Source organism: Terrapene carolina, unplaced genomic scaffold (assembly GCF_002925995.2).
Source record: "Terrapene carolina triunguis isolate 2854851 unplaced genomic scaffold, T_m_triunguis-2.0 Scaffold138, whole genome shotgun sequence".
In the NCBI taxonomy this organism is placed as follows: domain Eukaryota; kingdom Metazoa; phylum Chordata; order Testudines; family Emydidae; genus Terrapene; species Terrapene triunguis.
The window spans coordinates 2,676,612-2,692,671 of NW_020664489.1; the positions used below are offsets into that span (position 1 = coordinate 2,676,612).

General features: G+C 43.0%; 1 protein-coding gene across 1 annotated transcript in view; it reads right to left on the bottom strand.

The window, feature by feature from the left end:
- GUCY1A2 (guanylate cyclase 1 soluble subunit alpha 2) overlaps positions 1 to 15,722 on the bottom strand; it is a 277,555-nt gene extending 261,833 nt beyond the window's left edge. The window contains exon 1 of the mRNA XM_024206596.1: positions 15,489 to 15,722. Coding sequence (XP_024062364.1) covers positions 15,489 to 15,722 — 234 coding nt within the window. The remainder of the gene's footprint in view (positions 1 to 15,488) is intronic.
- Between the last annotated feature and the right edge of the window lie 338 nt (positions 15,723 to 16,060).

The window sequence follows — 16,060 nt, forward strand, 5'->3', positions numbered from 1 at the left end:
ATATCGAGGTAGAGGTGTATTTATGAAAATTTCCATGGTTTTAAAACTTGAAATGCCCATTAAAATCAATAGAGTCACACAGTTAAATCCCCAAATTCTGAAAATGTTTAAATAAAGTGGACATTTTATATTTAAACTGAAGTCATCAGGAAAAACACAATTAGTTTTCTGAAGTGGTAATAAGAAAAGAAATTAACAAAAGAAGTACAAGTTAATTTAACAAAACAATCCAACATAAATTATCTTCTAAATTAATCCCATGTGTAAAACTGTAATCCTTACATGAGCATGCGCACACACATACACACATCAAAGCAAGCATTCAAAATAAATGAAATAAACCAGATAGATAAAAAGAATACATATGGATCCATGTGAGATATATTTAGTGCACAAATGAGAAATGACCACTAATGACTTGAACGCTTCTGAATTACCATTTAAATACAAATCCCCCCATGTAGTCTCAGTTGGATATGACTGATAACACCATTATGAAGTAGGTAAGTATTGTGAGAATTAATTAAACTAACAAATGCTAAGTATGATATTATTATTCACTTCCTGATTTATTTATTACACCATGTTGCTATGCTCTGTTAAAAAGCTGCTGTTTCACTTCAGAGGCAGCTGCATTTCACTTCTGGGCAATGTGATTCTAACATGGATCTGACTGTGCCCACCCACACAAGAGTAAGCAATGGAAGGAGAGGGAGTAAGGAACACCCCCCATTGTGCCCATGTGCAAAAAGCCATCCACAATGACAGCTTCAGTGCTAGTGCCACCCATTTTATATTTTCCAAAGGGGACAGGGAGTGGGTGGGTCTCCTCAACCTTTTGCACTTGCCAGCAGAACTGGCTGGACACAGAATATACTGCACCATCTCCAAGAAGCACAATCCACCTGAGCTTTCTGGAGCTCCAGGAAGCACTGCATCTGTCTAAGACAAAGTGCAGCTTGTAACTATCTATGGGGCAATGCACCTCTTCTCTGCCCCTAATACAAGTCTTTGCCTTAAAGGCACAATAAAACCACATATTTATTAGAGAAGTGCTAAAGCTCATTGGCATCCTTTGAAATGGAAGACTCTATGTACGTATAAAATAGTTATAATAATGTCCCTAAGCCTCTAACTGCCAGATGCTGGGACTGGATGACAGAGATGGGATCATTTGTTGATTGCCCTGTTCTGTTCATTCCCTTTGAAGCATCTGGCATTGGCCACTGTAAGAAGACAGGATACTGGGCTAGATGGACCACAGGTCTGACCCAGTATGGCCATTCTTATGTTCTATAATATTATTAACTATTCACCAGTAATTAGCTCACATTTAATATATAATCAAAACAAAATCATTAGTTTATAGTTAAGTTTTCTAAGTGCATTCAAATTAGGACCATCACCAAAAAAATAAACACACACAGGATTTGCCACACTGGATTCAGACCTAAGGTCCATCTAGTCCAGTGTCCTGCGTGACAGGAGCCAACAACAGACTTCTGAGGAAGGTGTAAGAACCATGCAGCAAGCAGATATGGGGTAATCTGCCCCCCACAGTAGGTCTCACCCTAATCTAGATAGTTGGAGATTTTCTCAAGCCCTGAAGCACGAGGTCTAACATTCCTTTCAAAGCTTTTGTTGGCATTAACTATTATAATTTTGAATATTCTTGTTATCCATATCACAGAATCATAGAAGATTAGGGTTGGAAGAGACCTCAGGAGGTCATCTGGTCCAACCCCCTGAACATGCCCTAGTTCTTTTTGAATCTTGTAGTTCTTAGTCGCAACTTCCTGTGGCAATGAGTTCCACCATTTAATCACATGTTGTGTGGAAAAGTATTTTCTTTTATCAGTTTTGAATTTGCCACTTTTTATTTCATTTAGCATCCCCTTGTTCTTGTGTTATGAGGCACGGAGAACAGAAGCTCACAATCTACCTAATCTAGATCATTCACTATTTTATATACTTTTATCACGTCTCTTCTTATTAATCTCTTTTTTGAGGTAAACAACCCTCATCTTTTCAATCTCTCTTCATAGGAGAGTCTTTCCAGGCTCTATCATCTTCGTTGAACCTCTCTGAACCCCCTCTAGTTCTGCAATATTCTTTTTTGAGATGGAGCAATCAGTACTGCATAGTATTCCAGAGGAGGCCACATCCAGGACTGGATTAATCTATCACTGGACCCTAGGCAAATATACACTTCTGGGCCTCTATCTTGTTGGAGAAGGAAGCAGTTTCTTTACACAGTGCCCTCCTCTCTCCTTGTCTCTGTTAGGAATGGTAAAGTGAGTCTCAGCTGTGCATGAGGCCTGTTTCTGTCCACTCATCCACTGGTGTGCATTTGCCCGCAAACTGAAAGAATTTAATTCACTTGACTGAGCGGCATTGTGAACTGGTGCATGGGGCCACAATGCTGCTCACTAAGTGAGTGAAGTTCTCTCAGTTTGCATGCAAATCCACAAAAGTAAAACACATAATTACATTCATAAATTTCTCCCACCTACCAAATTTGGGCCCTAGGCATGTACCTGGTTTGCCTGTGTGTTAATCCAATCCTGGACACATCATAGATTTACAGCAGGGCAGTCAACAGGCAGACTGTGGGCCAAAGCCAGACGGCCACACGCTTTTGAACAGACTCCAAAAACCTTTTAATTTACTTATTATCATTGGGATTTTTTTTTTTATTATTTTCTCTGGAGTCTGGACCTTGACTATAACTTGACCAAGAAATTTGGACCTTGACAAAAAATAATTGACTACCCCTGATTTACATAAAGTCATTATAACATTCTCCATAGCACTCACCATCCCATTTCTCATGCATCCTAAGATCACACACTAACATTAGGAAGGAAGTAGACCCAATAGAGTTAGGAATTCTAGAGGATAGTAACAGATGAGGGGAGCAGCCTTCTGTCCAGAGAATCTTAGTAGCACTCCAGGACAGGGCCAGCCTTAAGGAAAATGGTGCCCCGGGCAAGCTTTCTTTTGTGCCTTTTAAGTACTACTCCCTGTGCAGCGGGTGGCGGTTCAGCAGGCAAACCAACAGCTGGAGTGGAGGTGGTGCTGCAGGTGTCATGCTGCTGGGAGGATGAAGAGGGGATTAATGTGATTGCCTGACTCCTGCTCCGCAGCCCCTTTATTCCCTCACCCTGTCTCCCAGGTGGGCATGGCCCTTCTGCAACCTCTTAACCACAGTGCGCACACATACCTTGACCATGGCGCCCTGGCCAGTCGCCCACTCATAAGGCCAGCCCTGATCCAGGGAGGGTTTTCTGACCCTCTAAAATCTTTAATAATTTCTCCTTGTAAAAACTAAGTGGCTTCTAGCTTAGCCACTGAAGCGCTTCAGCACTTCCACTGTCATGCACTTAAAACTTAAGCCCTTAAACATGTAAGCGCATGAAAGTTAAGCATTGAAGAGCATAATTGGCTCAGCTAGAAACCACTTTGCTTCTATCACAATTTTTTTAAAGGAATTCAGTCAAGTCAGAGGGTCCCCCTAGACTTCTGTACCCTGAGGTGTTGCAAAGCTACCTCCTAAACAAATCAGTTCTGCACATTGCAAAGCCAAGCCATCAGAGAGCTCGGCCAATTTGGTGATTCACTGTTTAAAGTTTTACGTGCTTGAAACTTTTAGTGCTGAATCACTCAATTGGCTGATGTTTACATATACTGACAGCTTTGCTGCTGGTGATCTGGCTTTAATGAGGAATGCTTTTTTTATTTCATGTTTCAAAATAAATTTTATTCAACATTTTATTCAAATCTCTGTGCACAAGAGATTATAGATTTGTAAATGAGTGTCAGTTGGTGGGTTTGGCAACTGGTCTCTTTATGAGTGAAAAGTGGCTGAAAAGTCATTCTGACTTCTGGTCATTTCTATTGTATTTATCCTGTAGTTTTGAAACTTCCCAAAATCATTATTTTCATACCAGTAGCTTGTTCCTATTAAAAGCTGTGAGGGTGAGGCAAACTAGCAATGAGGCCTTCTCCTTGCAACCTTCAATTTAAGCACTTAACCACATTCCAGAACTACCAGGGAGTTGGGAGAAAAGCTGGGTGAATCACTGAATCTAGAGGGCCTGCGGAGACCAGGGAAAGACAAAGGTTCTGATCTAAGATTAGGGTGACCAGACTTCCCGATTTTATCAGGACTGTCCCGATATTTGCTTATTTGTCCCGCGTCCCGACCTACCTTCAGTCGGGATGCAAATTGTCACGATATTTTAGAGTAACTTATCCCTTTGAGGGCTACAGACAAACTGCACCTCATTTTTTCCTTAACATTGAAAGTTAGTTTTTTAGTTTGCAAGCAGGTACCCGTAGAAAGAATTTTAATCATAATTAACTAGAATGACTTATTTTATTCAAAGCACAGTTTAACAGCACTTACCATTAAGACTGTGGGGGTGGAGGGGGCTTTATTTTTTGCAAACATTGTAAGATCCAGAAAGAGCTTATTGACATTGTGTCATTGTGAAGTAAGATAGCTCTGCTCTCCAGCAACCACACTGGAAAATAACATAGGACTCATCTATGAGGGAATTTGCCCTAGTTTAGTTACAGCTATTGTGGCATATCCCAAGCGTAGACAGGCAAGACTGCTTTACACTTATGCATGAGCTCAAACTAGATGATCATAATGGTCCCTTCTATTTTATAATCTGTGATTTTCTGCAGTGCAACTTGACATTGAGAAGAGTTGAACCAGTGCAAACCATTTATCGCAGTTTTACCTGTCTACACTAGGGGACCGCATTGGTGCAGCTATCCTGGTGTTTGGTCACCCATGGCTGAAATTCCCTGTATAGGCAAGGCCTTATTTCTGTCTGAATCCTCAAGTAGAGTCACAGCATTCTGGAGATAAGAACCTGTCCTCCCCCATTCTCTGCTTCAAGAGACAGATTTTTTTCAGAGATTACAAGAGAAGGGCCACTAGGATGATCCTAGGAATGGAAAACCTTTCCTATGAAAGGAGACTCGAGGAGCTCGGTTTGTTTAGCCTAACCAAAAGAAGGCTGAGGGGGGATATGATTGCTCTCTTTAAATATATCAAAGGGATAAATACCAGGGAGGGAGAGGAATTATTTCAGCTCAGTACTAATGTGGACACGAGAACAAATGGATATAAACTGTCCGTGGGGAAGTTTAGGCTTGAAATTAGACGAAGGTTTCTAACCGTCAGAGGGGTGAAATTCTGGAACAGCCTTCCGAGGGAAACGGTGGGGGCGAAAGACCTCTCTGGCTTCAAGATTAGGCTAGATAAGTTTATGGAGGGAATGGTTTGATGGGATAACGTGATTTTAGTCAATTAGGCAATAACGTGCCTCGCTGGTAAAATGTGGGTCTGGCTGGAGAATCTTGCCTGTATGCTCGGGGTTCTACTGATCGCCATATTTGGGGTCAGGAAGGAATTTTCCTCAAGGGTAAATTGGCAGAGGCCCTGGAGGTTTTTTGCCTTCCTCCGCAGCATAGGGCAGGGGTCTCAAGCTGGAGGATTCTCTGCGACTTGAAGTCTTCAAATCACGATCTGGAGACTTCAACAGCTGAGATAAGGGAAATTGGGTGGGCCAGCTTTTGTGGCCTGCATCATGCGGGAGGTCAGACTAGATGACCATAATGGTCCCTTCTGACCTTAAAGTCTATGAGTCTATGAGTCTATGAGATATTCAGGATTTCAGCCTGAATATATGAAAACTTTAGGAGGATAATAAGGCTTATCCAAGAATTTCATGAAACTGTATTTTTTATCCCAAGCAGAAAGTCGTGGGACATTCTTCTTGCTTGTGCACCATACAGTAGCTATTATTATAATTGGTCTAAGGATTATGTTTGCAATATTGGAACCAAAGGTTCAAATCTCTGCAAGGGTAATACAATCCTTCACTCCTCAGAGGCAGATAATGAGTTTTATACAGGAGATGAAGATTCTTTGCATGAGATGCTAAACCCCCAAGATTTTCCCATGGTGATTTTCATATTAGTAAGGGTTTGCCAGGCTGTTTTAAGTTAATACTTCCATTGCTGCACACCATGCTGTGAGCTGGTTGTCTGCCTGGCTACTGGCCTTCTTCCCCAGAAATGACTGTATGTAAAAAGTGATTTTGGATCTTTTAAATTGAAAAGTACTATATAAAACAGGGGTAGGCAACCTATGGCACGCGTGCCAAAGACGGCACGCAAGCTGATTTTCAGTGGCACTCACGCTGCCCGGGTCCTGGCCACTGGTCCGGAGGGCTCTGCATTTTAATTTAATTTTAAATGAAGCTTCTTAAACATTTTAAAAACCTTATTTACTTTACATACAACAATAGTTTAGTTATATATTATAGACTTATAGAAAGAGACCTTCTAAAAACATTAAAATGTATTACTGGCACGCGGAACCTTAAATTAGAGTGAATAAATGAAGACACCTTCTGAAAGGGTGCCGACCCCTGATATAAAAGGTATGATATTATTAAGTTTAAGAAAATGAACCCTGTTAGCCTGCCACAGTCACTTACTTCTTCAAAACAGTGTGTACTCCTGACTTTAAATGTTCTAACTGGAAGTGCCACCGGTGATCTCCCTGAGTTTTATTGACAATTATAAGACTTTTTCCTTTAAACAATCATTCCTAATAGATGGCTGCCTCTGCTGCGGAGGTCAACCAAACCCGCCATATGATGCCCAGCCAGTCAAGTAGACAAGTTGGTAGCAATTGTGACAAAAACATTGTTTGAATTTACCTATTATTTAAGACATGTACATTCTCCATCCAGTAAGTCAGGCAGAAATCTCTTCTCAGCAATAATGAAATTTGATCCATAATGATATTCTGATGGGTTAATATTGAATCATTATGGTCTACAGTACACGGTGTAAAATGTGTAAATGTGCTAATTTCTCCTTCTAGTGGCTACAGCCTGCTATTGTTAGGGATCATTAAAAAGGGGATAGAGAATAAGACTGAGAATATATTATTGCCCTTATATAAATCGATGGTACGCCCACATCTCGAATACTGCGTACAGATGTGGCTTCCTCATCTCAAAGATATACTGGCACTAGAAAAGGTTCAGAAAAGGGCAACTAAAATGATTAGGGGTTTGGAATGGGTCCCATATGAGGAGAGATTAAAGAGGCTAGGACTCTTCAGCTTGGAAAAGAGGAGACTAAGGGGGGATATGATAGACGTATATAAAATCATGAGTGATGTGGAGAAAGTGGATAAGAAAGTTATTTACTTATTCCCATAATACAAGAACTAGGGGTCACCAAATGAAATTAATAGGCAGCAGGTTTAAAACAAATACAAGGAAGTTCTTCTTCACGCAGCGCACAGTCAACTTGTGGAACTCCTTACCTGAGGAGGTTATGAAGGCTAGGACTATAACAGCTTTTAAAAGAGAACTGGATAAATTCATGGTGGTTAAGTCCATTAATGGCTGTTAGCCAGGATGGGTAAGGAATGGTGTCCCTAGCCTCTGTTTGTCAGAGGATGGAGATGGATGGCAGGAGAGAGATCACTTGATCATTGCCTGTTGGTCCACTCCCTCTGGGGCACCTGGCATTGGCCACTGTCGGTAGACAGGATACTGGGCTAGATGGACCTTTGGTCTGACCCGGTACAGCCGTTCTTATGTTCTTATCTACAGAAATAATTCCTTTAGTTCACGTCGTTGAGGTTTGTGATTTGATACGGCAGGTCTAGGTTCAAATCCAGCTAACAACTCAAGATCACTGAGGAAAAAACAATGAAGATACATTTTACATTTATTCTTCATCTAATTTTTAGTGATTTTGTGACTCTTAAATAAGAGTTTATATACTAATTTAAAGGAGAGTCCTTGTTGAATGTTGTTGGAAATGGGGATTGTATAGAAAAAGACAATTCTGAAATCAGGTTATTTAATAGTAAATCTAGAGCTGGATTCAAAGCTTACTGAACTCAATGGAAAAAAATGCCTCCTGAATTCAATGGTCTTTGGATCAGGCCATTAAACAACGGAAGAGGTCTTAAATTTTTAAATGTTTATCAGGTTTGATTGCAATTTCATGTACGGTATATATTTCAGGAAGGAAATATGTTACCTAAGCCATTCAGACAACAAAAGCAAACCAAAATTTTAAAAGATTTAGTTTTATGTAATGCTATAATTTTCTTTCCAAAAACATCAGTTAAATGCTTGAGGGCATAGCTTCCTCTAGATGCATGTCTAATTTCCAATGAACTAACAGGAGTTACTCTACACACCTGGAGGGGAGTGAGCCTACGTCCCTTAGGTGGGCACATTGTATTTTATTTTCAAATCAGTGACAAATTATTTTCTTATTTTAATTCTATTTTCAGCCCTACACTGGATACAAGTCAAGATCAAACTGGAGCAAATGTGAAAACTGCTGCAAATGTGAAAAGTGTCCTGTGGAATAATACATTGTATTTTCTATACTATAAACCCCTTATTTGATGGAACTAGAGTACCATTGCATTTTATCAGAGCCCATTAAAGGCAGAAAACTCTATGCTGAAAGTGAAGAATATATAATATCATCATTTCTAGTTATAATTAATCATAATTTATGTCATCACCCAATGTCAAAATTAATCTTTTAAAATGAGGCATAGCAATAAATATGGCAGCATAATAGGAATAGAATTTAAATTTGAGAGAGATGTACATGTGATTATGCCAGTTTCATGGAGGATAGGGTCATCGATGGCTATTAGCCATGATGGTCACAGATGCAATGCCATGCTCTGGGTGTCCCTAAGCCTCTGCCTGCCAGAAGCTGGGAGTAGATGATAGGGGATAGATCACTCAATAATTACCCAGTTCTGTTCATTCCCTTTGACGCACCTGGCATTGGCCACTGTCGAAAGAGAAGATACTGGGCTAGATGGACCACTGGTCTGACCCAGTATGGCCGTTCGTACATTTGGTTAATTTCTCACAAACTAGGTCCTGTTGAAAAAGTGTGCAAATCAACTTACGTGCTGGATTTCTGGAATTTTTTGCCAACTCTTAGAAAATATGAACCAGTCCAATGAGAAAGGCTCCTACTGATTTCAAGGACAGTGGGATCAGGCCCTGAATGAATGTCTCCCTTTTCCAATCCTTTTTTCAAATGTCTGGACACTTAAAGAACCACCTCACTGATTTCAGTTCAGATGGATAACTATAAAGGGAGTGAGTCTCTTCTGTCCATGAACGTGACACTTAGGGCTGGTCTACACTGGGGGGGGGGAAATCGATCTAAGATACGCAACTTCAGCTACGTGAATAGCGTAGCTGAAGTCGAAGTATCATAGATCGATTTGCCTCGGGTCCTCATGGCGCGGGATCGATGGACACGGCTCCGCCATCGACTCTGCTACCGCCTCTCGCTCTGGTGGAGTTTCTGAGTTGACGGGGAGCGTGTTCGGGGATCGATTTATCGTGTCTAGACGAGACGCGATAAATAGATCCCCAATAGATCGATTACTATCCGCCGATCCGGCGGGTAGTGAAGACGTCCCTTAGGTGCACAACTCCCATTAGAGTTAACAAAAGTTGCCTACAGCTTTGCAGAGACATGGATGAGGATTGCAAGAGAGCAGAGCTAAGGCAAGCCAAGGGCTGATGAACATGCTGCCTTGTTAGGCATCATTCAGTGATATGTAATATGTCGAAGGGAGCGGACTGTGCAGCGTGAATGGCCAGCAAACACTGTGCCCAGGGCTTGCTGTGTTGAGCAGCTGAGTGTGGTTTCCAGTAAACATTATCTTTCACACTCAACTGCTCAACACAACAAGCCCTGGGCACTGCATTCTTCCCAGCCCTTCAGACTGCAGTGCCTGCTTCCTTCAGCTGTGTCTGTGGCTGGGTGTCATAATAGCCTCTATTCTTACTTTCCCTATGGTCAGCTCTTCTGTACACTTGTAAAGCAGTACTCCAGGGTGGCAACAGGAGTATCTTGAAATGATAACAATGTTCCCTGTGCACACTGTTAGCTTGGGCAGGATAGGCCTGACCACCTCTCTCTCATGCCACCTGGATGTTCTGCCCCCTCTGCACACTCCACTTTCTCCCCTGCTCACAAGCTCTCAGATCATGGAGGATATAGAGATCTGCTCACGTTGCTTAGCGCTGCGTACTTTTCTTCAAACTATGCAGAAACCTCTCTGTGCAAGTGGGGCCCAATATTCCTCTCAATTACTTCAATTGAAAGAATTGGGCCCATGATAAGCTAACTCTGAACACTTGGTTTTCAGACCACCATACTTTTTAACAGCCTGCACCAAAATACATGGCACATATTCTAGGACATCTTTAGGACCTTAAGCCACAAGGGCCCTATTTTCATTTACATCAAAGTCACTTTACACCGCTCTGGCAGGGTATAGGATCCTTAAAGAAGGAGTAAATTACATTTTCAGCCATTTCAAGGCCCCTTTATATGAAAAAAAAAAACAGCATAAAGTGGCTGTAGGGTGAATGAGAATCATGCCCCTAAATGTTTTCTAATAACCTGATCCAGCCAGAATCCTCAAAAGGGAACTTTTTAAACAGGTATTTTAGAGGCGAGCTCAATCAGGTGATCTGAAAGTGCAAGAAACGGTTTCTTTTCAGTTCTTTGGAAGAAAAACTCCAGAATTAGACACTGAAAATACCGTAAGTTTAAAAAACAAATCTTTCTACCTTCTGCAGAAAGTGATACTTATGCAATGGCAGCCTTCAACTAGACAGCCACATCTGACAGATTACAAGTGATACAAAATTCAGTAGCCAATTTTCTGTATATCTTAGCACAAAATAGCTCATGTAGTTCATGAATGCATTTCTTTCCAGTTGCATTTTGTTTTCCTTTGGCAATTAAGTACTTTTTCTACTCACCCTGTCTGTTACATATTTAACAAGAGTTGGCAAGAGCCAACAACTGCATTGTTTTGGAGGGGCATAATAGTTTGTTATGCTTTCAATTCTTCTTTAATACTAGTGCTCTTCATATCACAGCTTTTTCACTCCAAGCTGCAATAGATTCTCTCTCTCTCTCTTCCACCCTGGATGCTCTCTCTCATTCAGCACCTTTGTCCCTTAGATACTCCTTCTCTGTCTGATCCTCTGCCCCTTGGATGTTCCCTTGCAGTCAGCTCTCATGCTCAATTCTTGCCTTCACAGATCAATTCTTTGTAGCCTCTGCTACCTCCTGATTGAAACAACATCACAACAAGAATCCCTCTGCATGCCACAGCATTACACACAAATATTATTTTTCTCTCTCAGTGAAAACTACAAAATAGATACTACTCTGCGTCTGAACCCTTGCCATCTTGGCACTAACATGTTGAGCGTAACACTATGGCTAACTGCAAACATTGAAAGATCTGTGGTGTCTTTCAACTTTGAAAGCATTTAATACAGGGGAGAAAAGTGCTGTGGAATTCACTCTGGAAATGAAGACACCCAGTTGTTCCCCAATATATGTGATCCTTCAGATTTAACTGCTTGAATTAAATTGACATTGCCCTCCTCTCACATTTTATATCAGTGTAACTCAATTAACTTCAGTATAAATACTCCTGATTTACATCAGTGTATGGGAGAAGAAAACTGGGTGCAAAGTATTAAACATAAGAGTGACTTGACAGACTGTAAGACCGGTATTCTGCTGAACACAGCACTACATCTGTAGTTGTGCTGTTGTGTTAACACTGAAAAGACTTTCAACAAAAAAAAAATTAAAATCATAATATCTTGGACCAATTATTTCTAGAACAGATTGGGCCTGATTCTCCTGTCAGTTACATAGCATTTGTGCCAGTGTGACTTTATTAACTTTGTGGAGTTACTCCTGATTTCTACCAGTGTAAGTGAAATCAGAATCAGGCACCATATATCTGGCACTAACATGCTTGGATGAAATTAAGAAAGGGAAATTTTAGGTTAAAAAAATCCAGCAGTAACAGCTATCTCCTATGGAAACCAGTGGAAGACTGATTGCTTAGGACATTAAAACTAGATTGGACGCAACCTGCACAATCATGAATGAATAAACCTGTAATGGCAGAAAGGTGGACTAGATTATTTAACAGGTCTTCCCCAACTCTAGATTCTATGATTCTGTTTATTCTTCAAACTAATGCAATGATTAACTAAAATTAAGCTGTAAAACAGTAGCTGTCTTTTACAGCATCCCACTACAGAAGGTAACAGTCAAAGCTGTGAAAATACAAATGCTAAAGTTAACAGCAATAGTAATACTAGATCTAAAAATACCATACTGAGCTACCTCAGAATATTTTAAATATTGGGTAAAACTTGCTCTAGTTATACCACCTGTATTACTATTATATTAAATAATTTAATTATTTTATAATAATGCAAGATAGGCCACCTGGGATGCCTTCTATTAATTTCAGCATTACAGGATCAGATTCCTCCCGGGGAGGGAAAAATCAATGTAAGAGAAAACTCTACACTGAAACTGCAAAACTATTAACTATGTAATGCACTAAACTTTCCTTGTTAAACAACTGGTCTACTTCCGTCTACCCAATCCAAGTCATAATGAACAAAAAGGAGTACTGAACATCACAAGCAAAGCATCCTCAGTAATATAATACTAGGCAGGTAGATAATTTCCAATGCTGGATAACAGAATATAAGAAGGCTTAGTGATTGCCACATTATTCAGCAGATATTATCTGACTATAGATGAACATACTAGTTGTTAAAACTAGAAATTGATACCTTAATACATTAGAGTAATTTATGTCTCTAAGAACCAAATATTCAACTGCAGCTGGAAATGTTCTGATCCTCATATATATGATTATGGAGCTCAACAGACATATCTTATATGGGAGAAAAAATATTTTACATATAACAACTTAACACTGAAAATGTTTGTGTCATTAATTTTACAATCTTCCAAACTAACAGAATTGTATATAGCAGGTTCTATCCAAATTCAAAATGAATGTTAATGGTCACAGTATTTTAACATTCTTCCTTAATTCTCAGATGTAGACATGATTATTCAAGTAATCATCAACAAAGCATTTTTAAGAGACTGAGGTCTTCAAACTGCACCCATTTCAATGAATGCTAGAACTCAAGGCAAATCTGTCACTCAAAACTTTTTACCCTGTTCAATAAGGAAAAAAACCTACACATGAAAGGAGTTCACATCTATTCAGGACAGGAAAATATATGTACGGCAAGCACTATGTACATTTTGGGTGAAGTAGGAATGTTTTAGAAAACAATAATACATCATCACCAGTTAGTTACAATTATTAATCGTAATTATTACTCATTTTTTAAATAATTTCTTTAAAAAATACTGTAGGTTTACTATTTTGAACAGGCTTTTTGCAGGAAGGGAATTCAAGCTGAAATTACAAACATGACTAATAGGATAGCTGAGGGTATTTTTATTTCCCAGCCCAGTTATAAACACTTGATTTCTAATAGGAGTTCCTTAAATCTGGTTTAAGTTGCTTAAAATAAAGCGACTAAAACTCCATGACAAGGGGGCACTGCAATTATGCTAAGTAATATGAAAATCTCTATGAACTAAGATAACTGGAAGAAAGTTAAACATTTACCAACAAAAGTAAATATTAATTTTAATCAAAATAACTAAGTCATTGCTTATAACAAAAACAAGTTCAGTTTTTTTATTTAAAAACATTTTATTATGTACTAGTAAACACAGCTTGTATGCAATTTTAATTATGATTCTATATTTGATTGCTATTTATACTATGTAATAGTTCAAAGACACTGAATCTTTCCCAATCTCTGTTCATGCTACTTGGGAAATGCTCTATTTTTATGACTAGTAAAACAGCTGCGGCTGGGTTAATTTTCCATATCCCTCCCCTTACTAGAAAAGGTATGAAAAGGAATATAAGCAACAGCCCATTTTAAATGATCTATGCTGAGTGGTTTGCACAGGTTAATAACTCCTCATTCTCCTCTCAGCAAACTTGCTTCCCAGCAGTAGCTCCTGGAGCGCTGGGCATTTTACTTACTGCACAGTCCCTATTTAAATGAGATGCCCCCAATGGCACCAATTTTGGGGGGAATGTGCCACACACACACACACTCCAAAAGGTTTTTGCACTTACTTAAAAGTTCCATAGGCCACCGAGCTCCGGAGACCATGGCCCAACCACTTTTAAGCAGTGGTCCTCTGTTAAATGTAGGGATGCTTTTAAATCATAACAACTACTGCTGGAGTGGTCCAGAGCAGGGCACCAGCTGCGTGGTTGCACCAGTGAAATTTCACCCGGCTGGGCCACATTGGAGTGAGCGGCATTGCGATCTGGTGCAGGTGGTTGCAGTGCCACTGAAATTTGGCCTGGCTGCCCGTCCCTCCAGATAGTGGAGCAGCCAGGCCAAAGGTGTTGCGACTTGTTGCAAGGGAAGTCTGTTCTGTAGGGCAGAGCACAGAGGGGTCCTCCAAGGACTCCAATTCTAGCAACACCGGCTCATGCACCTGGGGTGAGGAAGACCCGGGTCCCTGCGAGAGGAAAGGGGGGACTGGAATTTCCCCCCGCCAAGAAGTATCTGTATCGGGCCACTGCCCAAGAGCAGCATCAGAGGGTGCTCAAAAGGTCTGACAAGAAGTGGGTTAGACACGGTCTACAACTGAAATACGGGCGAGAGGAGAGAGTGAGCGACTGCCGGGACCCTACCCCCATCCTGCAGACTCCCCTGCCCAGCGGGCAGAAGCGCTCCGCAAGTGGCTCCAGGAGCAGCAGAAAGCAGGGGGCGCGTGCACAAAAGGGGCTGGGGACAAGGCACCTCAGCACGCCCGGCCCGCGGCTGCGGGAAACCCATCGGGGCTGCACAAGAGCGGGCGCTGCAGCCCCCGAGCATCCGCGCTCACAGCCCAGCGCGCTCGGGGACTCGGGCAGGCTGGCGGAGAGGGACCAGGGGGTCCGGGCAGTGAGGCCAGTGCCGTGCCCGGGAGGGTGGGGGTGTCGGGGAGATTTAAGTTCCCGCGCAGGGGCACTGGGGGGATATAGGGGAGGAGACGGGGGTCGCTCGGGGCAGCGAGGAGGACATGAGGAAGGGCAGAGGGGTCCAGGCACAGTGGGGTATATGGCTAGGATTGCGGGGGCATATCAAGGAGGATGCGGAGAGGATACAGGGGGCCGGACGGAAAGGGGGCTATAGAGGTAGATTCTGGGGGGCGGGACATGAGCAAGAGGGGGGCTATAGGGGCAGGATGCGGGTGCAGGGAGGATATAAGGGTCCGGGCAAGGGGGGAAGGGAAACAGGGGTCGATTCTGGCTGGGGCTGGAGGGGAGGAGACAGGAGTCCAGGCAGGGAAGGATTCGGGGAAGGGGGGATGTGGGGCCCGGAGTCCTGAGCTCCAGCCTGACGTCCCACACCAAGGGGCAGGCGAGAGATCTGCTGGGGGAGCCCCTCGCCCCCAGGCAGCTGCCAGCCCCGGGGCGCGACACGTCCTCTGCCCCCGCCCGGGCTACGTACTGTGGGAGCCGTCAGGCGGCTGATGCTCTCCCCGAGAGAGTCTAGGTTGACCCGTCTCCTGCGCGGAGCCCTCCTGGCGGCGGCGGCGAGCGGGTCCTGCGGGCCGGGCGGGCTCCGGCTGCCGTTCCAGCACAGCCTGGACAGGGGACATTCTCCCTCCTCCTCCGGGCTGGTCTCCAGATAGTCCGAGCCCAGCGAGCTGAAGGACTCCGAGGAGATCTTCCGGCGGGCCATGCTGCTGCGGGCGCCGGGCGAGCATCAGATGTGCAGGGGCAGCGCGGCGGGGCTGCGGCGGGGCTCGGCCAGGCTGCGGGGACCCGGGGGGCGGCTCATGGCTGGAAGTTCATGCCCCAGCCCGGGTGCCTGCGGCCGGAGGGAGCGGGTCCGTGCTGCAGCCTGGCCCCGGCTCAGCGCCTCCCGCGCCCTGGCCAGGGGGTGCCGAGCGCTCCGCCGGGCTGGGCGGTTTTAAAGCAGATGCCGCCGCTGCCGCCGCCGCTTCGCTCGGCTCCTGCCTCCCTCCCTCCCGCGCCCCCGCCCGCCGGAACCACGTGGGGTTGGGAGGCTTCGCCTCG